The sequence below is a fragment of the Eupeodes corollae genome, chromosome 2 (assembly GCF_945859685.1).
Source record: "Eupeodes corollae chromosome 2, idEupCoro1.1, whole genome shotgun sequence".
In the NCBI taxonomy this organism is placed as follows: Eukaryota; Metazoa; Arthropoda; class Insecta; order Diptera; family Syrphidae; genus Eupeodes; species Eupeodes corollae.
Genome location: NC_079148.1, coordinates 128,167,920 through 128,193,682, shown reverse-complemented (window position 1 = coordinate 128,193,682; position 25,763 = coordinate 128,167,920). Strand labels below are relative to the sequence as shown.

The 25,763-nt window shown below is 30.1% G+C and overlaps 1 protein-coding gene across 2 annotated transcripts in view; it reads right to left on the bottom strand.

Annotated features, from left to right (window-relative positions):
- The window catches only part of LOC129948190 (myocardin-related transcription factor B), a 171,963-nt gene that overhangs the window by 29,393 nt on the left and 116,807 nt on the right, over window positions 1-25,763 (bottom strand). For both annotated transcript variants that reach the window (XM_056059070.1, XM_056059071.1), the window contains exons 2-3: window positions 731-1,396; window positions 510-647 (exon numbers count right to left, since the gene is read on the bottom strand). In XM_056059070.1, coding sequence (XP_055915045.1) covers window positions 510-647; window positions 731-1,396 — 804 coding nt within the window. The remainder of the gene's footprint in view (window positions 1-509; window positions 648-730; window positions 1,397-25,763) is intronic.

Below are 25,763 nucleotides of genomic sequence, written 5' to 3'. Positions count from 1 at the left end.
CTCATTAATCACTCAATTCGTGAATATCTTGAGGAATATTTTGAATAAACAAAATTTACATTCCTATATAATTCCATTCCAAACAACCTACATGTCTAAAACTTACAATGACGACGATAAAAGTGACTTCGATGGATAGACAAGTCGGCCTTTCATGGAGACCTACTGCCGTTCCATTTTCCATGACGTGAAAACAATTTGACGAAAAAATGTGTGTTGTGTTTTTTTTTCAATTTTTTGAATATTCAAATATAAATGATACACTTTTTTGAAATTGTTGTGGAATCGAAAAAAAGTTAAGTGAGTGTGAATAGATATTTCTAAGCAGCAATGGCAACGAGATGTCATTCGCAACTCAGCTTCTACCCACTCGCATTCAAAACATCATGCCAGGTGGAAATATTTATATTCATCATTTTGATATAAAAATAATTTAATTTATGTATTTTTTTTATGAAACCATATGTAAATAAATAGAACAAACTACGTAAATAAATACGAACACTCACATTCTTTATTTTTGTCCATCGCTGGTTGCAATGGACTGGAATCAACGATCGCTTTTGGCGGTGATTGTCTTGAATCATAGAAATCAGAATTTGTACCATCATCACTTCCAAACAGTGACGGATTGCATAGGCGATCACCTGAAAATCATTTTTTTAAACAAAATTTTATAAAAATAAAATTAAATTCAACTCAATCAAATATCAATGATTGTGATTCTTACCTTCTGACATATCGTCAAATGTGTCGTGTAATAGGATTGAATCCTGCAAATATGATCTATCGATATTTTTCGATAAATGTTCCAATAGACCGTTACAAGATGAATCTGACGTTATATCGGCCAATGACAGTTCCGTTAATTTATTATGTTTATTGTAATTATTCTTTGAGATATTATTGTTGCACTTGTTGATTAAGGCCGATGATAGGGTCTTCTTGGAGAATTTTGTCGCTTTTGTCACACAGGAGGAAGACAATGACGAAGGTGACGATGATGACGATGAAGACGACGACGATGAAGATGATGATGAAGATGGTGATGATTTTACAGAACAAGATGGCGAAGATTCAGACGATGATGATGAACCTGTTGATGATGTTGGTGATGATGATGCTGATAATGATGACGTTGATGATGATACAGAATTATCAACTATGGTTGTTGTCGTTGTTATTGGATGATGATGATTATGATGATGATTGTTGTTGCTGTTGTTGATTAAATTATTATTTATGTTGATATTATTGTTGTTGTTTATGTTGATATTGTTATTGTTGTTGTTGTTGTTTGTAAACCAACTTGGAAAACTCCCCTTTAGCGTGTCGAAAAGATCCTGATCGAGCGTTAGACGCCACGATACAGGCCCGTCCACGCCGTGCGTAGACTCTGTAAAGAACAGCAAAAAAAACATAAATTAGACTTTAACAAGAAGTGACAAGAATTTTGAAAAAAAAAATATGAGAAAATATCAAAAATAAAAATAATAATTTGTTTTTGGTTAAAAATACATTTTCTGTAAATAGAAATAGATTTTTGAATTTTGTTCTTATTTTTTTTTTCAAAACGAATGAATTTCTATTAGTCATTAAATCTATTATAGAAATAAAAGCTAATTGTACTTTATAGAAAACGTTCTTAAAAAAGTTAGTTCCTTCCTTTTAGTTAAAAATGTTGGTATTAAGCAAATTGTAAAACTAGAAAAGCGTCAATCTTGTAAACATCATTTTTCATTCTTATCTCGGTCTTGCTGCTGTTTTATTTTGGAAATGTCCTAAATTGGTATTGTGCTGGTTTTGTCTATAGGTCTTGTGTCTTGTCGGTATTTTTTAGCAACTAGTTTCAGTCTTATTTCAATCTTACTTTGGTCAAGTCCCCGTCAGCTTAACCAAAAAACTTAATGAAGTCAAAGAGACAATACTGCATTAAAAGCATCCTAGACAGAAATCAAGACAGGACAGCAACAAACATTGACAATATTTTAACGTTTCAATAAAAATCAATTTTTTTTTCTTTAAACGGTAGAAAATACTTGTTGAAAATGATGTTATTTAATTTTATTATTATTGTTAATTTTTCTTTTTAATAAAACACATTCATATTGTTTTTTTTTGCAAATAATATTGATTTTTAAGAATCTTTTTTGTGACTTATTTAAATCACCTGTTTTGTAATATTGACAATTTTGAAATTTATCGACGTTTCAAAGTACCTAAGTAATGAATTCATGGATTTTTCATACGCTTAACAGATAATTTTTGTACAGATAATGTTATTCAGATGTTCAAAAAGAACTTTCAAAAACAAACTCAGCTCGTATTTTTTCTAATTGCATACACTAAAAAAAAAGTGAAAAATTTGGCCTTCCTTAATATATCTTAGGTTCCAATTATGTTATCGACTCAAATAGAAGTTATTACCTTCCCATAGGAAGGTATTGTAATCGGTCCGATTTGTCAAATTGAAAATTCTGACTTTTATCGACGTTTCAAAATCCCTAGTCTAAATAAAATATGTTTAAGAATAAATGTTGTTATACTGATAATAATGCAGAAAAATACAGAAACGACTTTCAAAAAAATTGAGTGGGTGGTTTTTTCACCATAGCAATTTGAAAAAAGGTCAACATTTTGATTATTTTAACTTATAAGATATATTGATTCAACATTCGGAAAAAATTGGAGAAAAATCGAATAAACAATTTTTTCACAAAAAATAAAAACCTAACAAAAATAGCTTTTAAAAATTCAAAATATTGTCTTCAAACTCTTTTGATTTCACAGAAAATATTGTTTTCGATCTTCAGTAGTTTTTTTTTTAATAAAAATCCAACAGTCCGTTTTTTCATAAAAAAAAAATAAAATCTACAAGAAATGGTACGCAAATTTGGTAAAAATTGATGATCGGTTCTTGATATCTCTCAAAATTATTTCATGCTTCCAATTTGTACAAATTTAAGTAATGTTGCTTTAATTGGTAAGAATTTCTTTTCGACTTAAAATTTTAAAACTAAATTATTTTTGTATATAAATAATATTGTTGGTAATTTTAAAATTTTACAGAACTATTCAATTGACAACTTTTTTAACCCAACACGAAAACCTACAAACTTTTAAGCAAGACAAATCGACAGACGAAATGGGAAGTTATCAATGTGGGTCACATCCCAGATTTTTTTTTATTTTAAAAATAGTATTTTAAAACGGGAAGTTATCACTGTGTTATAACGTAGGATTGTCATGCTAGAGGTTTTGCTTTCAATCCCTAACTGTGCCACCTAAAGTTTTTTTTTACTGGTACTGGCTCTTGCGAGAAATTGACAAATCCCCTAAGAGTAATTCTTGACATGAAAATTACTTTCTCAAATTAGCTGTCCGGATTCTGCATAAAAACTATAGGTCCCCTCCATTCCTGAAATGACTCACGGGAATGGTTTGGATATGTATGTCATTAATCCCTAGTTCTCTACGGACTGTTGCGCCACCTAATTTAAGGTGAAATCAATAATTATGAATGAACAAAACTTTACTTTCTCCAAAACAACATATTGTGTGAAAAAGCAAGTCTCGAATTTCAGTGAAAACCCGTTTTCCTAATCCCAATGACTTTTCGAAGTATATGCCGTCTAAATATCACATCACATTTTCTTACGAAGGTTAAACTTCTATGTATTTCTTATTTTTTTAAGTTTCTTTTGGATTTTCTCATAGTTTCCATTTAAACCAAGTTTACAGCTAAAACCTTTTAACATTCATTTCTTATTAATAGAATAATAAACTGCAATAAAAATTCAACGAAAATATAATGCCTGTCATAATCATCGTCATCATCATCATCATGAACCATCAACATCATCAACATCGCTGTCATCTTTGTCATTGTTATCAACGGGTTCATTATCCGTCATTCTTTCCTGTGTTGCAAATATCAGATTCTCAAATTGGAAGTTGTCACAATTGCTATATAGGGATATGTATGATGATGCACGTCAACAGTGAACAGTAAAAAAAAAAGAACAAATTCAATAGCAACTTGCAACATACTCGTACTCGTACTCGTGTACTGAATGGCATAGAGTCTACCTTCAACAAAGTACGAAATTTCAAAAATGGAAAAAATACGAAACGTGAAAAGGATTATGAAACACTCACGCGTCACAAAAATAGACTGCAGTCAGTAAACCCACCTACCTACCAGAACAGGTACAAAATTGAAATAATATACTTGCTTCTCTGAAGTCTGGCGCAGGAAGCTTGTAAGAGTACCATGGATGCGGCAGCGGCGGCGGCGGCGGCGACTGAGTACCTACTCAAACCTATACTCTTCTATGTTTGTTATTTTTGAAGAATAGAGAATTTTTGTATTCACCGGATGAAGTTGCCTCAACATGGAACACGCATGATGCATTAAAATCTGTCCACGTAGACAATTCTCTTCAATTCGGATATACAGAGACAGGACAGACAGACAGACACAGTATCGCCACAATCATTGGGGACAACGCCAACGTTATGGTTATGGGACAAATACAGGAGTGAATTTTTCAAGTAGAGAAAGTGTGTGCTGGACAAAGGCGCTAGGAAAATTTGATGGGGCCCAAAGGGAAAAATGTCATTTATTTATACAATAAATGAAGAAACGCACTAATTCTTAGGTATTTTATTGTTGTAGACCAAAAAATGGCTATATTTTAAAAACAAAAAAGTCAGACATCTTCATTTTTTAGATATAAACTTGTGATCTTAAAAATGTGTCAACCTTTTTTAAAACTTAAACAAGAGTTAAAGTGTTTGTCCACATTGAAAATATTAATTAATATTAAATGTCTGTATACTAAAACAGATTTTCGGATGTCTTAAATCTTAGAAACCACTCAATAGATTTCGAAAAAAAAACTTTCCACTAACTTTATTATAAGGACAGTGTATTCGGTTTCTTTTTCTTAAAACTAGAACAGGATTTCATTGAATCGAAGAGTTATCAAGAATATTTGGCCTTTGCTTGAAATGTCATAATTGATCTAGGTTTTCATTTTTATTTAACTAAGTTTTGACAGTCTTAATTACTGGATGAAGCTTCTGCCATATTTCTTTTAAGGTCCGTTCAAACGACTAACATTGAATGGGCTTATTGCAAATCCCATAAAACAGGCCCTTAACTTAACAAATTTGAATTTAGGCGAAACTCAATATCCAGTCAGGCCTGTTCTCATTTACAAGTTAACCCACTGCAACAGTTGAATGGACGGGCTACCGACGCGACGGACGTAGACAAGGTTTTTTAAAGCATAATAATTTGAATAATACTATCCACTTTTGGGACTGATGATATTGGCGACTTTTATGACCAACTGACACTTGTCGTATGTTCTTTTTTTCTTCGCCTTAACATATCCCATCAGAATAAATGAAAACACCAAAGCAATATCATGTTTTGGATATTAATATAAATTGTAAGAGATTATTTTTGGAAATTGATGTTTTTTTGTTTGCACTTTTATTTTTTGAAAAACATAAGTTTGGGATGATATCCTTTATAATAAAAATAAAGTAGGCTTTTTTGTGCTAAGATCTTTTATTCGAGTTGGGTTTGGCTTTTTATGCGTCTGGATATGGTTGTGCTATTTTTTGTGAAGTCATTTTCTCAAAAGAAATGAAAAAATAACAAACAAATAAAAATAAAAAAAAAAACGTAAAGAAACGAAAAAAAGATAGTCACGTTCTAAATTGAAATCATCTCATCTTGCTAAGAGGGTGTGTGTTATGGTTTTGGTCTTAGCTCAGGACATTATCTACTTGTCATGGAGGAAATTGAAAATGAAAATCCTTTTTTTTTCCTTTCATTTTTTTAAGAGTTAAGAATCCACTATACTTGGAGTATAACCCCAAATCAAATAGGAATGATTGGATAAGTATACTTGAAACCAACAGGTATTAAAAGGCCTTTGTATTTAAGGAAAATAAAAAAGGTTCAATATATTAAGGTTAGGGATGTATTTTTATTTAACAACATACTACTATACATATGAAAGGATTTTTAAATTGATTAAAGTTTGGGCAAGAAACTCCAAAAAAGGAAGGAAACATTTAAAGTTTTATATCCAATTTAATGGTTTATGGGTGTTTTGATAGAATTTTTAAATGAAAAATGGTATTTTAAGATGGGTTGATGGCGATGTCGATTTGACACATGCTATTGATTTTTTTATAACCGAAATATATTTTCGAAGCTTATTTGAAAAAAGGAAGTTTTTAAATAAATTATTTATGAATCAAGTTTGTATGATTTTATGAACAATCAACAAGTATTTTAAATAATTCAGAATAGTGAAACATACAAATCTGCATGACTTAAATTTTGTAACTTAAATTTGAGTTTTTTAAAACTTATTCGACAATTTTTTAATACGAAATTTCAAATTTATGAAAAACGTACAAACCTATACTCTGTATTAACTCATAAATGATTTTTTATTGTCTTAAGTTTTTTCACCAAAATTTTGAAGGATATAGTTTTTTGGAACATAATCCTCTTTAAAGGGGTTAATAAGCATTGTTGAGTGATCATACAGTATTTTCCAAAACATTAACTACTAAACTACCTCCGTCTTTATGTTATTCAAAAATTCATAGCTATAAATAATCGTGTTAATTTTTTTTTCTAAAATTTAATATATAATGTATATTCTTCTGAATAGACCACAAGAGAAAAAAGTTTTCAAAACGGTTTATTAAATATGACATAAGTAGGACAGTAAACTTATTTTTTGTCTAAAACAAAATCAACTTTTTATTGCTATCTCTCTTTTAATTATCACTAGAGAAAGTTAGTCCGTTTACTTCAAAATCTATAACTCATATTAAAGGTTTTGACAAACAAATGCAGTTTAATATATTTATAAGGTGTTATTCAGTTCACGGCCAAGTTAATCATGCCTATCACGCACGAGCTACGTTGTAATAGAAAAAAGACTATGAATCCCAAAAAAGTTCCCTTCGTAGTGGAAAATCTGGTACGAAAATCGAAATTCGAAGAGTCTGGTATCACCAGCAGCTAAAAAACTTGAAAAATGATGTCCTTTTCTACGACAGGTTTTTTCTTTCGTAGACTAACAATTTTCGGTAGTAAAATTGGTAGTTTCATTTAATATTTTCAATCAAATTTACGTTACAAGTTCATAAGAACCTATTCTAGTCGCAAAAAGTGCGATTATTTTCCAAAATAAAAAAGGTTAAAAAATGATTTTGGGGAAATTTGAGGGATTTTTTTTAACTTTAGTGATTTTAGTTTATGGTCTGTTGATTACTTTTTTGACTTAAACAGCTAATTTTGAAAATGGACGCTGATTTTCTTGAATCAGGCAATGCTTTTTTCAAATCCCTTCGGATCTTCTGATTGTTTTTTTTTCGTGATTCGTAGCAGAATTTTTCATTCGGGGATTTCTCCGAAGGGATGTTGTGAAAGGCATGAATCACTGTTTTTTTTAACTAACTTTTGTAAAATTGTTGGGAACAAATACTCTAACGAAATAAAAGAAAAATCAGTGACTTGCAAATCCAAAAAGTCATTCCAAACCGTTTATAGAGTCAGCTGACCAAGAAAAACCAACAACATCGAGACAAAAAATCAATTAAAAAAAGACCCTTTTATTACATCTAGAGAAATAAGAACCCAACTCTATCTAAACGCAAGCACGAAAACAATTCGGAGACAAGATTTTGATAGCGGACTAAAACTTTCAGAGCTGTTAAAAAACCTTTTATTTCCTAACCAAAAACAAGTTGGCGAGATTAAAATTTGATCATGGCCAAATCAAGTGAACCATTAGAAAATAGAGGATCGTACTCTTTTCGGACGAGTCCAAATTCAATTTCAAGGGTTGATATGGTTTTACTCGTGTTTGCAGACCACCAAAAAGGCACTTAATCCACGTCACACCAAAGCTACTGAGAAACACGGAGGAGATAAGGTTATAGTGTGTGAGTGTTTCTTAGGGTACAAGGGATACACGCTGAGGATCAGTTGCCTCTGAAATGAATATTTCAGGAGGACAACGACCCAAAGCACGCACGTTCAATACGGTTAAGATGTTCTTTCAAGAAAACCTAATTTACGTGTTGTAATGGCCAGCACAGTCCCCAGATCTCAACCCCATTCAAATTCTATTGGAAATTGTATATCGAGAAGTTGCAAGCACTAATTGCAAAAATAAAAATGATCTGCTTGATCAAATTAAAATGGCTTGGGAAAAAACGGAGCTCTCATTAAATTTTGGAATCATGTTCGTTCTACTGGAGTTCAGTCATTTCAAAATGAGTGTCATAAAAGAAAAACTATGTACGTCAATTTCTGCAAGAATCTTTTACTTGATAAAAATATAACCATGAAGAAAACGCTTTAAAAGTATGTAAGCATCTGACCATCTATGCCCACATACTAATTAGAAGGTATTTCTATTCTGTACACTCGCAGGTATCTTTAACATTTTTTCTTAATTGTTAGCTATAAAAGAATAATTATTTTTTTGTTCTTTTTTTTCTTCTTCTTTAGCATATAAAGATGCACGATAAAGTTATCAAGAAGAAGAAGTTGTTGAGTTCTATTTTTATCTCCCATAAGTATCTTTTACATTATTCTTGAGAAAAAGTTTCTTAGTTCGTTAGGAAAAGTATAAATGATCTGACAAAACTTTTCTTACCATCTTCTGTTTCTTCCCTTTTTGATAATTATCTCTTGATTTTTCTTGGATTATATTTTCTTGCACGTTCAATCGTTAATTGACACTTTTTTTTCTACTTTTGCTCAATAAAAAAAATATTTCAAAAAGTATTACACAATACGACAGCAATAAGAAAAGAAAAGGCAATTATTTGTTTCTTTTTGAAAAAAAAAATTAAAGGAATAAAACAAAAGGACATTTTAAATAAAACCCTTTTCCAATTTTGTTGTAAGGGAACCAATTTGTAGTGTGAGAAAAAAAGTTGTCAACGAGTTCAAAATCAACAAGCTTAGGGTCTGCAATAATGTGTTGTACAAGAATTATGAAATCCATATTATTTGAAACAAAAATAACCCAAGTATTTGTTTTTTTTTTTGTTTTTATTTCTTTTTTATTTTTAATAAAACATGGATACAATTGTTTTTAAAATCAGTGGGATTAAGCTCTTTGGAAGTATTCTAGTAGAAATCCAATTAGGCTTTGGCTTACTTGGCTCTTGAATAAAAGATACAAATATACGAAGAATGAAAAATGTATGTAGAACAAAAAATAAATTCTATGATATGTTTGGTTTTTGACAAAATGTAAAGGTTAAAAGAACTTGTTCAATTTTAGATAATGAATGTTAATACAAACAATCAATGTCAATTGATTATGCATTAAAAAAAAAAAAAAACAGTTTTATAACGTGCGACTTAATGGAAATATCTTTGTTTATATAAAAGAACAAACATTTTTAAATTAACGTTTTTAAATAACTAACATTTTTGTATTCATTTTTTATTTAATATTTATTTACAAATATTTGTTCTATGCAGTTATTTTGTACTTATAAATACACGCTTTACATTTGAACTTATAAAGAAATGTGGAACCGTTTTTGAAATATCAAATTTTGAAAAAAACAAATCTCAAAAAAAAAACTTAGCTTCTCCAGAAATAAAAAACTTTATATCAAAAATATAAATCTTTGGTTTTATATTGAAAGAAACCAAGTTAAGAAAAACTGTTGTGGACAAAAACTGAAAAAAATAAGAATTTTCGATACCAATTAATGTTATTTTTGATGTTCTAAAAAGAAATAATAAAAACCTTCAAACACGAATTTGCTCCAAACCTTTATTTCTAAGTCTGAACTTTACCGACCTATTGCTTTAGGCTGGAGAGGTGAAGATAGACGAACGCAATTCCCAGAGCCTTTTTTGCCGACTTCTCTACCGTTGAAATGTCGAAAGTACAAAATAATGGGGACAACATTGTGACATTTTCTTTGTTTTTGGCAGCAATTTTTAAGAACCATGTTTTTTTTTAATTGTGATGTTGAGATAAATTTAAAACGTTTCGAAATATTTCAAATAAGTAGCCGGCAAAAAAATAAAATTCAGGACTGGATCGCACGAACTTTCTCTTGTATGCTAAGAGTATGTTTAAAAATAGTACATGAACTTTGAGATTTAAAAATATACTTTCAAAACTTAAATGCTTGTCATTTTTTAGAAAAACATCAATTTATTACATTTCTTTTCTAAAATACTTATACGACTTAGTTTAATTTCTTTGAATCAAAATAATGAACCATTTTGGAAATATCACCTTTGAAACAAAAAATTAAGATCCAAAAAAAGACAGTTTTGATCATCGAATATTATTTGGACAAAACAAGAGTAATTCCAAAACAAATATTATTTAAATCGATTCCACAAAAAAACTAAAAACAAAATAAATTCCAAAATACATTTTTTATATTGAAAGAAGCAAAGTTAAGTGCAAACAAAATAAGATTCCATTTCATACAAATCTGTCGGTCCATTTTTAGAAAATTCGAATGTCAGATTTTTGACTAACAAAATTTACATGGGGGCTGTGATTTTGGTCTTACACTTAACCGACTCAATGGCTGTAGTTGTTTCCACATTTTCTCTTATACTTTTTTATTAATCCTTTAAAGTGTCAGTAAACAGCACGAGACAAAAATTATGAAATATATTTTTTTTTTTTTGAGAAATCAAATTTTGAAATTTTTAACTTTTGACGAAACATTTAAAAATGTTGTTTCCTTAATTTTTTATTCTTAAGCTACAAAATGGTAATTCCTCTTTTTAATTTTCAAAAATTCATAAAAAAGGAAAACACTGCAAAGCATTTCATATTATGCGTTTTTGTTTTTGATTTTTTGAACGAATACTTAGGCGTTTCAAAACTAGCTTAAAAAGCATATTGGCTGCCCCTCATGAAGTCTCTTACATTTTGAAATATTGTTCAATGAAAAAATAAGTGTTTTTTTATGTTAAACTCAAGTTTGTTAGGAGTGCCAAATTAACTGTTTTTAATTGTTTTCATTTGCTACAAAAATGAAAGAAAACTCAAAAATCTTTGGCTAATTTTTGGACACCCTCTTTGACCATTAAAAAAAACATGATGTCTCTGCTACAGTTATGTTTCGGTAGAAAAATCAATTTAAAAAAAAACTATCTCATCGATTCACAGTGTAAGTATCCAAATCAAGATTCATGATGATAAAAAAAAACAAACCGTCATCATCATCTTCAAGATACGAATTTTCCGGAACATCAAATTGGATCAATAGATAAATATCTAACAGAAGAAAAAAATAAGCATACATTTTGGAAGAGTATAGGTACATACCTAGACCTAGTATCAACCAATAAAAATACCAACAACAACAGCAGCAAAAATATGTATCTTTTGCGTTTATTCGCAACCTCTATCTACCTATGTATGTAAGATATTCGTTAAATGTCTTATTCTGGTGAATAAGATGATTGTATGGGGATTTTATTTTTAAGTTTACCCATAGGGAAAGAAGTTCAAAAGCATAGAGCCAAGAGAGGTTGAGAAAAGGAAGTATAAAAAAAAAAATAAAAACAAAGAATGAGATGAAAATAAATAAAAACCGAATATTGATCTAAAGAACTCTAGAGCCATCTCTCGACATCAATCCATCCGTGGTACTGGAACTGGAGCTATAGCTTTAGCTGTAGCTGGAGCTGAAGCTGGAGCCTCTTTGCGTTTTGGGCTCTTAGTCATACGTAGGTACATCGTATATGTATTTTTGTTGATTGTTAGATATATGGAGGTACCTATGCTCCAACATGGATGAATGTTATAGGTTAGGAGCACCCAAGCTTCGAGGTGGGGCCTTGAATGAATGGTAATTTGTTTTTTGCATGATCTACCTCGGAAGTGGATTAATTGGATTTGAGCATAGTAAATTGAAAAGGAATATTGATTGTGGAGGTTGTGTCCGTAATTTAATTTTTTTTTTCGTTTTGTTTACTATTGTTGTTTTTGTTTTTCGTTTATTTTATATTTTTTTCTTTTACTTCTTCCTTTTTTTATTCATCCTATTTTTCTGTGTTGTTGTTTTTTTTTAAGTTGGGGTAGGGTGGTATTTCTGCTTGAGCGAAACGAAGAGGCGGTTTCCAAACAATTAAGCAAGTCATTGGATTGAAGGATTGTTAATCGAAATTTATTGTTCTATTCAAAAGGGAACAATTTTTCACTCATTCACTGTTGTTGTTTTTGTTGTTGTTTCATATAGACGTACCTATAGTTGTTATTGATGTTGTTCAACATCAACGAGTATTTTTCAGGGATTCAAAGTCACATTGAATTTTTGATTGAAGATTTAGATTCAACAATTGGATTTTTTTTCGAGTGAGAACGAACGTGTTTCGTGGCAATATTGAGGTAATATGTTTCAATCTAAAATTTGAGAACAGATTCGAAATGCAAGCTAAGCAAAAGGGGATTTTCAAAAACACTATATACGCCGGAAACTTTTGATTGAAACATCAATCTCGTATATGGCAAGTGTAGATTGTAGGTATTGTATTGTGTACCAGAGCATGTGAAGTAAAGCCTTTTTTTTTCATTCAATTTGATTTAGGATACAAAATGTAGGTAGTATTTTTGAAAATAATGTGAATCAAAGTAAAAAAAATAACAAGACAGGTTTTTGAGAGTGAGTTAAGAAAGTAAAAGATCTTATGATTTGTTTTTGAATCTTATTTTTTTGTCAGTGAAGAATATACAAAGGAATCTTTTTTAAGATTTAACTTATAAAACTTCTGTGACAAAAACTATTAAACTATTAAAAAGGATGTTAAATCATTTATTTTAATCCTCCTTAAGCCACCCTAGAACCAATTTATATGAATACTTATAGGTAATAGCGATTTAATCTAATTTTCATCTCATAAATGTATATCGTTAACTCAACCAACCAAAGGACATAAAATATCCAGCAACAGCAGTGCCAGCAGCAAAAAAAGTAGAAATCACTAGCTCCCTATAAAAATATATAATCATTTATCGACCTTCAACCCTCATTATCTCCACCCTCTCATATGCCCTCATTCTTCGCCTTATTAAAGTGGCTTTTTATCGACAATCTAATGAATTACTGTTGTGGTGTTTTATCGTAATTGTCGATTAATGCACAAATTACAACACCGCCATCTACCACCGCCTTCGCTGGCTGCCATCGTCGTCGTCGTCGACTTCATCGTGTCGCTCGTATACCGCCATTTCACATACAAAGTGTAAAATCTAATTTTGAATGATGTGGTTCACGACCATGATCTGGTGTCCCTATTTTTAGGAAAACAACAACTTTTATATACATACCGACATATGTACATACATATGAAGAAGATACTCTTAACTCAAAAAACAAAAATATCTACTCCTGATGTTGGGTGTATCTCAGAAAAAGAACATGTGAGTTAATTATAGTAAAAACTTTTCTGATGACAGACGTTTGTTGTTGTGTATCATGTGCAGTGCAAATGTCAACATCATAATATTATTGTTGATATTTTTGTTTGCAATTTTTTATTGTTTGCGATTTTCATTATGTATGTTTTCAGATACTTTTTTTTAAAGTACTCGAAAATAGATTAAACTGCATTGATATACAAAACAAGAAACGTAAAAATCGAACTCGTTGCTATTTTTTATAAATTTATTTTGACAATTTCTAAAGAAGTTCTGCAAATTAAAGTAAGGCAACATTAAATACCCAGGAATTTTAGAATAATCAGATTATGGATGTTATAGTAAAGGGTTTTTCAATTGGCGCCGGTAGATTTTGGCAAAACTTTATTATCAAATGAGTGTTCGTTAACGCAAGCGTTGCGCGCATTGCACCAATTTCTTCACAGTCGATTCTTCACCGTTTGGTGGCCAAATTCAAGACGACCGGTTCAGTAAAAAACTCGGCCTTTCACAATCTTCAACTCGGCGAATTTTGCGTCGGGACTTGGGCCTACACCCGTACAACATCCAACTGACCCAGGAGCTCAAAGTTCATGCCCATAGACAACGCCATATGTTCGCTGACTGGGCTTTGAATCGTGGCGCATTTTTGGATGAATGGATGTGTTAACAAAACTGTCTGTATATGGGACTACACCAACCCAAGCGAGGTTCACCAGTTGACAATGCATCCTCAAAAAGTTAGCGTTTGGTTTTTATTATGGGCCGGCGCGGCGAGGCGGAGTAATTGTTCCTTCCTTTTTCGAAAACGGCTTCACTGTCAACAGCAAGCGCTACATAACAATTCTTACGGTTCAAATTGAAGCATATGGACCTAGACGACATGTAGTTTCAGCAGGACGACGCGCCGTGTCGCGACGGCGCTACGTGCGACATAGTAAACTCCACGATTGACATTTTACATGAACGATTTACATGCGATTGGATCCCGCTAGACTTTTTCCTGTGTGGTTTCTTGAAGTCGCAGGTTTATGCAAATAAATCACAATCGACCGGTGCCCTAAATGTGAACATAACACATAACGTGCGTCGTAGCTCAAATTCAGCCGGATCTATGTAGAACAGTCATTAAAAATTGGACCACTCGGATCCACGCCACCATAAGATATCGAAGAATGCATTTGAATAATGTCATATTCCACACTTAATGGCTTACATAGGAATTCCAAATTAAAAAAAAATTAAAACCTTAGATACAGCTTGTTTTATTCCATTTGAACATCAACCCGCCCTTATTGAAAAATCTTTTGGTAAAACACTCAAAACAGGAATTGATTTATAAAAATGAACATAAAAAACACTAAAACAATAAAATAAGCAATAATAACGTCGGTTTACAATTTTGTTTACTTATTTTTCGGATTTTTTTAAATTCCAAATATTTTACTGAACATCTCAAAACTTTGTTTTCGATAAATAGACCAAAATTTAATATGAATATTTTTAGTCCAAAAAAAACAGAAGCAAAGATTTAAACTTTCAAAATCTGAAAGTATATCAGTTTTACGCTTTGCAAATATCAAGGCTTATAATGTCGTAGTTTTTAAACAAAAAATGTAAGCTCAACATTGAACACGTTTAAATGGAATTTGAAGTTTATGAACAATATTTCAGAACCATGATATTGAGATATAACATTTGTCTTAAAAATTATTTAACCTTGAATTTTGAAAAAAAATGTTCAAAATTTTGTGTGATTAATAAATTAATAAAAATTTGTGTAGTATTATTTAAAATTTGTCAAAATTATATGAATATATATTGTTTTCGGAAGACAGTTTCGAGGGACTTTGTGTTTCTTATACTTAGTTCTAAAACAATTCATTTAACCATAATCTTTTGTCTACGATAAATCATGTTTTTAATTAAAGTTATTCTTATTTATTTATTTCTGTTCAAGCTTCTTTTTTAAACAAATCAAAGAACAATATTTTTTCAACAAAAAAATCCCCTCTCAATTAAAGTTGTTATAAGGAAAATTACTTCTAAATAAAATCTAAGCAAATTATCACACTAAAAACATGAAAGCACATTGTAAAAACATATAAATTAAGTTTCATCTAATTAATAACTATAAGCCGCCATGTTTAAAATTTTCTTCTTTTAATTAATGATTAAGTTTTGAAAAAAAATTATATATGTATATCTACAATTTCTTCGGTCCAACATAAAACCAAAGAAATTATTTCAAAATCCTTGGCGACAAAAATCATAAAGCGAAAGAAAAAAACAAAAATTATTATAATCTCTAAACGACTTGAAAAGCGGGTGCTGATAAAATTTATAGCATGGATGTGGGGGCGACATGGTGCGTGGATTAAAAAATTGTTTTTTTTTTTATTCTTGTTTTTTTTTTCTCTTTTTTATTTGTTTTCTGGCTGATAAACGAGTGATTCAACGAATTTGACATAATGAAAAGATGCTAAATTTAAAATCATTGCTTTTTGGTTTTGATTTGAATATTGAGACTGCTGCGTTTCGATTCGGTTCGGGGATTGTCACACGAATTTTTTATAGTGCCATGGTCTGAAAGAGTGACATCTACTGGCGCGCCGCGCCCACAACATTGGTCAGAGTCATGTTTGTTCTGTTTTTCTCTATTTTTTGTTGACTTAATGCTGTTTTTAATTTGAATTTTTTCAAACAACCAAATGCGCACATAAATATTAAACAATTGCTGCTATAAAAATTAACGGTTATCTCAAAATATTATAACAAAATGACATTTTGAAAAAATTAAAAAAATAAAGTTTGGCAACAATCATTTTTTTTTAATGTTAATAGAGTCACATCACAAATTTAAGTGTTAAATAATTAAATTTAAATTTTTTCATTTTTTTTATTTCTAAAAAAAAGAAATCGTTTTTTTTAAGTTAATTTAAGAGAATTTATAGGTACCAAAAAAATTCAATGTCATTGGCCAATTTTCTATTCTTGAAACATTCTTTTCTTATTTTAGATTAAAAAAAAACAGCAAAAAAGAGAAGCAGAAGTAAACAGTTGATGATCTATAAGAAAATTGGTACGTCAATTTTGAAAAAGATTGACTAAACAAAGAATATATAGAATTTTTGGTAGATACGTTCAGTTACTATTTTTGTTAGGAGTTATCTTAAAATAAATCAAATTAATCTTCTTACTCCTATGTACTTCATATTGAAAGCAACTTAAATTTGGTTGAAAATAAAAACAACTGCTATTTTTTTGTTGAAAAACTTAACAATTTAATAACCAAACAGAGACAAATACTGTATTTTGTTTTAAAATTTTAAAGATTTTGTTCACTCTCAATTTTGACTCTAAAACTAAAGAATGGTGTTTATAAAAGAAGAATTGTCGTTAACGAGTGACGGATTATGTCTAAAAATGTAAACGTTTCTAAGTTTTCAAGGGTAAAACTATTTTAAAATATGGTTAATCCACAACCTTACTTACTACAAGAGAAAGTACGAAACATGGTTTTGCAAAACAAAGAAAAAGGCTGCGTACGACTCACACTGATAACTTCCCTCTCGTCTGTCGATTTATCTTGCTAAGAACCTTATAGGCTTTTCACACCAAGTACAAAAACCCGCAAAATTATCAGTTTTGCTGCGTGGCAACAGAAAAAATTGCGGGAAAATTTGCCAACGTCGAGAAAAAAAGCCCCGGTGACTATTTACGGCACTGGCGGTTTTTTTATGATCCTCCAGAATTTCAAACGTTCTTTGTTAAGCGAGGAACCGGAATTGAAAATGGCTACTGGCGTAACGACCCCATGGAACAGGAGGACTTGATCATAATTCGTAATGACGTCTTCGAACTCGTCGCCACTTTCGCTTATTACCTGGGGAAAGACTCCGGTAACTCCGTTCAATCACAAGGGTTTGGGAGATATGAAAAAGGCGATAATTTCATTTGTGGAGGAGAATAAGTATGAAAGAAAATATCTGGTGGAGGTTAAGTTGCAGGGGCTAAGGAAAATTTGTGCCAAAACATTCAACAATGTGGGAATCGTTGTTCCAGTGAATAAAACCACAACAGTGGGCTATCGCCCCTTGATGGACAGCCATGCCAACATCAAGAAGATCCTCAGTGCTTTGGACAAGCCAAGCTTGTCGATTACGATTTTCAATTGCATCAATTAAAACTTTTCTTACGAAGTTCCAGGATTTGCAAAAGAAAACGACTTTTTTATGAAAGAGAGATAAAAAAAAAAGTTTAACGAAATCTTCATATTTTGTTCAACTTTCTTTTTATGTATTAAAATCAATTTAAATTGGTTTGAATTAATTTTATTTTCGCAAATAATTTGAGAAGAACAAAACATTTTGCTCACAAATTTTCAAAAATACAAAATTTGACAGCCGGTGTTAAACAAATATGAATGTCAAATGAAAACGTGTAAATGTTCGGTTTGAACGATTTTCGGGTTTTCGAAAATTTTTTACCGAAGACCCGGTTTTAGGTTTTGGTGTAAAAGGCTATTAATAAAATACATAACAATTTTCTTTGTGAGGCAAATAATTTGAAGTCAATATTAATCTTTGTTCTCTTAATACTTAATACATTTATCTAGTTTTTGTTGGTTTTGTAGGTTTTTGTGTTTTGTTAAAGAAGTTATCAGTTGAATTTTTCAAAGAAATTAACTGAAAATTACCAACAATATTATTATTTATTATCAATATAGTTTGATTTCAAAATCAATTCTTGCTAACGAGATTTTTTGTCGAAAACCAATTTTAGTTGGACTTCTTGAAAGTTTATTTCTTAAGAAAAATACAGACTGGATTTTTCTCAAACAATTAAATTTAGCAAGGAATTAAATAATTTTGTAGTCAATATCTTCATTTATTTACGAGATATCGAGAATCAAACAACAATTTTTACCAATTTTGCGTACTAGTCGGATTTTTATAAAAAATTCACTGAATGTTGAACACAATATGAAGAACCAGGGTCTAGTGACTTAAAAATCTCAACCATTCCTGTGTGCGAGTAATGTTGTCAGAGATGGAAGGGACCTACAGTTTATATGCAGATTCCGAAAAGCAAATTTGAGAAAGCACTTCTCATGACAAGAATTACTCTTGGAGGATTTGTCAATTCCTCGCAAGTGAAAAAAGTTAGGTGGCACAGGCAGGGATAGATCCCCAGACCCTTTGCATGACAGTCCAACGCACTAACCATCACGTTACGGGTGCAAGCAATAACTTATTTTGGGAAGTTAAAAAGTTAAGGGCAATATTTTTCTTCGGAAAAGTTTAAAAATGTGGCAATACTTTGTTACCTTAAAAAATTGTATGTTTATCAATTTTAAATGTTTTTTTTTTACTTTAGAAATTATTATACGATATAAAATTAAATTTTTATTATTCACCTTAGACCTAATCTTACATTTACAGGAAAATATACAAAAATATTGGTAATAATTTGTAAACTTGTATATGTAACCAGTTTTTTGTGAATCAAAAAACATTCTCATTCAGAAATGATTCAAAAGTGAAAATAAAATTGACAATTTTCAAAATTTAGTTGTTGCCAGTTTTACATCATTAGTTCAATATCCAAAAAAAGTAATTTTCTTTAATTAAAATACGCAACTTAAATACTTTCCGAAATAATAGTGTTAACAATTACTAATTTCCAAAATTTTAGGCTTCAAAAAGTCTCTTAGTTTTGTATTTGTTGCTGTTAAAAAAATTGAGTTTAATAAAAATTTGGCTGAATTTTAACATTTTCCATATTTCTAACAATGACATTTTTAAAATGTTTGTACTACTAAGTAAAAATTTAAACAAAGAGAAAAAATACAACTGTTCGTCTTTCTCGTAAAAACAGATTAAGATATTAATTCGACATTGTTTAAAATATGGTTAATGAACAAGTATTATAAATGTTCAGAATTGTTTTGTGTTAAATACTGAATAAGACAAACTGCTTAACGATGGATTAATTTCAGAACACTTAGACCATATTATTAAGTTTCTTTTAAACTAGTGTAAGGAAAAAAACTAGTTTAAAAAGGGTTTTCGAGTTTAAGGATTTCAGAAATTTGTGTTGAATGTCAACAAAAATGATTTTTATTCAAGCACTATTTCGAGTTCGTTGAAATGTATGAACATCTAATTTTTTAAAAACTAAAAACTCGAAATTCTTCTTTTTAGTTTTGACGTAAAACTAGTTTCAAAGAAACTCAGTAAATAATATGTGTATTCTATTTTTCGATATTTAAAAACCCATTTTTTTAGAAGTTTAAACATGCAGGACATAACTGCCCAAATTTGGTATAGATTATTTCCTGTGGATCGGAGAGTATTGATGTATTGATTATGACCGTTTCTTTCTTTTAAGGAAATCCAGTTTTCTATTCAAACTCATCATTAGTTAAAAAACTAGTAAATTCTAATACTTTCTTAGTAGTGGCATTAGATCATTGAGATAATTTTTAAAGAGCAGATCTCAGGAGCCAAAGGCAATAAATGTTCGTCTGATTTGAAGGAGTAACAAAGGAGTAACAAAGTCAAAAATGACCAAGCTCGAGTTCTTTTGTCGAACCAAATTAATTTTACTTCTACCAACATTGACTTTTTGAAGATACTTAAAGAAAAAACTACCTTTCTGTTTTTGAAGTTTAAAGAAGTTTCAAATACTTTAGAATAAGAAATAAAAACAGTACAACAAAATTTATAAGAAAATCCAACTATTCACTGAAATTAAGTAAAAAATAGCGAAACAAATTTATTTCCATTTTTTTTTAATAACAAAAAATAAAAACTTATTCAATTCAAATACAAATATTTTTGTCGTCTATTGACAACAAACAAATGCTTTTCTTTTTGCTTCTCATTCAAATAAATATAGTTTGTAATCCTGATGTAAACAACTCAATACGAAACAAAAACAACACCCTCTCCTATTGCAAGAAATAATATTAAATTGTTGACAGCGTATCTTGTCCGTTCCAAACCGCACGTAAGCATTATTATTATAGATTCATAATAATAGATAAAATATATTCTTTTATATAAAAATAAGCTATATTAAGCTATTAACCAACTGTTCCGCTCCACCCAGCCCGCTCGCCAATCGAAAACTGCCTCCTGTTGTCAACCACCCAACACCAACCCAGCCGGCCTCTTAAATACACTTGATGTGCGTTTAAGAATCAATCTCATCGTTGTAGAAGGGAACTAGGTTATCTGGTGAACACTAAACAACATCACACTCGAGGGCACTATTTTTACTACCTATTTTTTGAATTTTGAAAATTTCAAGTTTCCCCCCATATTGTTCAATACTCAGTGCTCCAAGGTTAAAATAATGTTTTCAAAATAATAAAGAAAAACTGAAGAAAACAAACAAAATTTTAAATTGTTTTTAGTTTTTCATCTCCTCCTTTACCACCACCTCTCGCAAACTCAAAAACTATTTGGGTAGTTGGGGTGGTGTGTCTTATAAGAATCTAGTCCAATCGTCTTGCTAGATAGGTATAACGCATCGTCCTCAATTTTATGAAGACGAAAAAAAAAGAAGAAGAAGTTAACGCGTGGGTTGATATGCCACAGGCAGGCAGGGGCCATATAACAAACAACATCAGCAGCGAATGGTGGCATGGCGGCGCTGTCGAACGCATTAAGTCGATTTACGCATCATCATCAGGAGGTGAAAAATGAAACAAGAACAAAACCATAAAAAGGGGGTGTGGAGGGTCTGTTGGGGTGGCAGCAGCTGTGTATGTTGTTTGTGACAAGAAAATGGAAAATATTGAGAACATAGACAGACGAATAATAAGAAAAACTATATTTGTTTTTGTTTTTTGCAGACTTGAAAGTGAAATTCTGATAGTGAGAGTCTGATGGCTTATGGATGGATTATGGCTTGTGGCAATGGCATAACCTCTCCGCCCCCATCAGCCGTATTTAGCATTTGAATGGATGAATGGCAATGATTGATGAATCGTTATTTGGACTCGACGTCTAATCGGTCCCTTTTCTTTTACACTATATTATATACTTTGGGCATAATGTTCGGGTATAAGTGTGTTATGTAGGTGGATTTAAGGAACATCTTTAGATGGCATTAGGACAAAGTAAATTTTGTCATAACGAAAACAATTTTGAATTTTTTTTTAGTTGGCATAATTTATTAACACTCTGAATCACTTGATTGAGGTCATTCAAATGGTGATGATGAAGATGATTATAATAAAGCAGTTGAAAGTTGTTTTTTTGTGTGTTTTAAAAATATTTATTACATGAGACTGAAAAATTATGTAGTTGCCCTAGATAAACAATTTATAAAAAAAAGTTAATGACTTACGAAGAATTGTAAGCGTGTTGTTTAATTTTATTGATGTTCAAAGACATTCAGGATTTTTTTTAGAAACAGATCACGGTGAAGTATTCAGGTTCGACTTTAAAATGGGAGATATGTATAACACTTATTTATATAAAATTTGTAAAAAAAAATTAAATGTACAGGAATGTAACTAAAATTTGTAAAAAAAAAATGAAATGTACAGGAAAAAACTACGTACCTTAAAAATTATTTATTTTGTACTTGTTTTTGTTTCTCAAAATTAAACGCCAGTGCAACTCAATAGTTCTATTTATAAAGTTCGCTTTTTTAACCATGGGAGAATAAAACATTTTTTTATCAAAACTTTAACACACTCAGATTGTTGAAAGGAGTAATATGGAAATTAATAAAATTGGGTGGCGCAACAGTCCGTTGGGAACCAGGGCCTAGTGACTTACAACCCTCAACAATTCTCGAATCCGGAAAATTTGGGAAAGCACTTTTCATGACAAGAATTACTCTTGGAGAATTTGGCAATTCCTCGCGAAGCAGTACCCGTGAAAAAAAACTTTAGGTGGCATTGGCAGGGATCGAACACAAGATTTCTCGCATGACAGTCCATCGCACTAACCATCTTGCCACGGGTAATAATATGGGAAGTAATATGGGTCTTTAGAAAAGAAATTCTTTTGCCACGCCTACTTTTAAGAAATTAATAACTGTTCATTGAAAATTAAAAAGTTGAAAGGTAGGCTCTGTAAACTTTGTGGCATACTACGTATAATATTAAACATTTTTAATATTTACCCTGCACTGCCGCAACCACTGAGCAATAAATAAGAGTTTTTTTTATTAATTGTCTTAAGAGAGCTAACAATTAGTAAAAGAAAAGAAATACAGTCAAAGTTTTTTAATTACCTTCGGATACTTCAAATTGTTTTGCGCTTTAAAATTATAATTGATATGACCTAATAGAGGTTGTACGAGTAGCTATGATCGTGTAGATTACAATGTTCAACAAGGTAATGTAGGTTTATAATTTGTATAAAGTCTTTTAAGTTCGAATCCGACTTCAAATTCACTCGATCACAATTTTATAATTAAAAAAAAATCATAATTAGGCTTTTTGCACATATGTTAGTTCTGAAGCTTAGAATACGTAATGATTTTCCAAATTTACAATTTCTTACTTCAATATTCCGTTTAAAATTTTTTATTATTTTTCAAAAAATTCGCGTTATTTGTAAGTCTTTACTTGCAATACATTGTACTTGGAAAAACACTGAAGCATTTATGCTAAAAAGGTCCTTAACAGAAGACCAAAAATGCTTTAAAAACAGTTTTTGATCTTATTACGAATGGGATTGTAAAATCAAGTGTTTGGAAAATATGAAAAAAATATTGAAAACGGGTATGTTTGAGTTTGAGCACATATTGCTTACATCGGAGTTTTGATTTAAAATCAGCAATACAAATTAACATTAAAAATAATTCAAAAACAAAAATGAATTACTTTCGAAATTTGTTCAAACTTCAGAAAGAGTCAAACGTAGTCATCAAATAGCTTATCAAAAATTAAAGAAACTACATGAGATACTCAAATGATTTAAAATGTATCTAGAAGATGAAGATTTGCACTTTACAAAATCATCTTACAATTTATTTAGGGACATGTTGTGTGTGTTGTGTTGCAACTTAGCTCTAAAACTCTGTTTTTAATGATTTCATCTCCAAAACAATTTCGTAAAACGAAAAATAACATTTTTAACATCTGGTAAAATTTTGAGAAAAATCAAATTGAGTTTTTTTTAAACTTAAAAAAAATTACTCAAAGTTGGTAAAAATTGAATTTCGACTCAAATATTTTTTCAAAAAATTGAGATTATGGCTTCCAACGTATTTTATCTTATAAAAAATATTGTTTTTAACATTCGGTAAAATTTTGAGAAAAATGGAATTGACGTTTTTTTTATAAAAAAAAACCTAAACAAAAAAATCAATAGAAGTTATTAGAAATTATGTTGTCAACATTCAGTAAAATTTTGAGAAAAATAGAAATGACAGTTTTTTTTGCAAATTTAAAAGAAAATTTAGCTAAAGTTGGTAAAAATTGATTTTCGACTAAAATATCTTTTCAATGTTTTGAGATTATGGCTTCCAACTAATTTCAAGTTATAAGAAATATTGTTTTCAATATTCGGTAAAATTTTGAGAAAAATGAAATTGACAGTTTTTTTACAAAAAATAAAAACATACAAAAAATTAACAAAAGTTGGTAAAAACTGATCTTCGACTTAAATATCTTTTTAAAACTTTGAGATATTGGCTTTAAATTAATTTTATTTTATAAGAAATATTGTTTTCTACATACAGTAACTTTTTTTTATAAAAATCCAACAGTCAGTTTTTTCATTAAAAATCCAAATCTACATTTTTACCTTTTGAAATGTGTAATGTACAGTTTAAAAAAAAAATATTGATTTCATATAATTAATAGAATTGTGTAAATTTCATTTGCATTTTTCTAAGCCGTTTCTTTTCTAAAAACCGTTTAGAAAATGTGTCTAATTTTTACAGCGATATTTACAAACTAGCTACAAGTTAATTATCACTACAGCACATTGTTCCTATTTTTATTAAATGTTTTTATCTTTTCTTTAATAAGTTTCAAAGTTAAAATTGACTAATAGGTGGCATTATTTTGTGTTTGTTTTTTAATAGACATCAATCAAGTGACACAAAGTGTTTTACATAAAATTAAGCTAAAAATAAAAACCCTTATTTGATTTTATCATTGTTAATGCTTCATCAAGTAACATTCCGCAGCCCACACGATTTAATTCCCAATAAAACACGAATCTCAATAAACTACCTAAGATTTGCTTGATTATATCCAATATACATATAAACATCCCCTTTACCCCCCCCCCCCAATTATAAGAAACATAGAAGGGGGACTTCTTTCAATTTTTGTTTTTGTTTATGGTTCAAACGATGACATATGTATGTATAAATAGATATGTGAGTATGTATAGGAAGGTAAATAGAAGATTTATTGCTTGATCTTTAAGGACATTGATTTTCATTTTTATTGACTTTAACCCTCTGATTGCTTTGAACAGATAACAGCAACAACAACAACAAAACCAAAACCGAAACCGAAAAAAAAATGGTCGCTTATTTGAAGTTTATGTACTCGTTAAGGGAATAATCTAATCGTTGTTATTTTATCGGTTTATATATTATCCGGTTGAGGGGAATTGATTCGTGGTTCAAAAAAAGAAGGAAATTTGTACAAGAGAAATTGATTCATTTTGACGAAAAAAAATAACATACATATAATAAAGTTTGTCGTTCTAATTTTATGGGTTAGCAATAATGCCAAGGATAAAAGAGAGAAGGAGGAAGACGGGGACTAAAAGCGATGGAGGGCATGAAAAATGTTATTGATGTGGTTTGCTTGCTAAATTGTTGTTAAATTTTGTTGTCTATATAAATTTGAAGTAAAATCAATACCTTTTTTGTAGTGATACTAGAGTGACTGGACTTACGTTGCTTGAATAATTTTTTTTTTTAATTTATAACAACATGAAAAAAATTACCAAGAAAACGTGTCAAAAACACTCCCTCGAAGAAAACAACAAAAACAACCAATAATTGTTACGTAAGTAACATATAATAAAATAAATCAAATTCTACTATCCTACTAAATAATAGATTAATTTGTTTTCCACTTCCTGATGTTCTGTATTTGATATGCACCCTTGTCAGAAAAAAACAACAACAGCAGCAAAAACAGAAGAATCTGTTTCAATTATATACAGAGCACATATCAATCAACAGTCATTAGTTCATTAGACACTCATTATAATAGAGACGAAAAAAAAATACAAAAATATCCTACCAAAAATAAACAACTTAATGTCCCATTAGGTTCAGTTTTTTTTTTTTGACTTC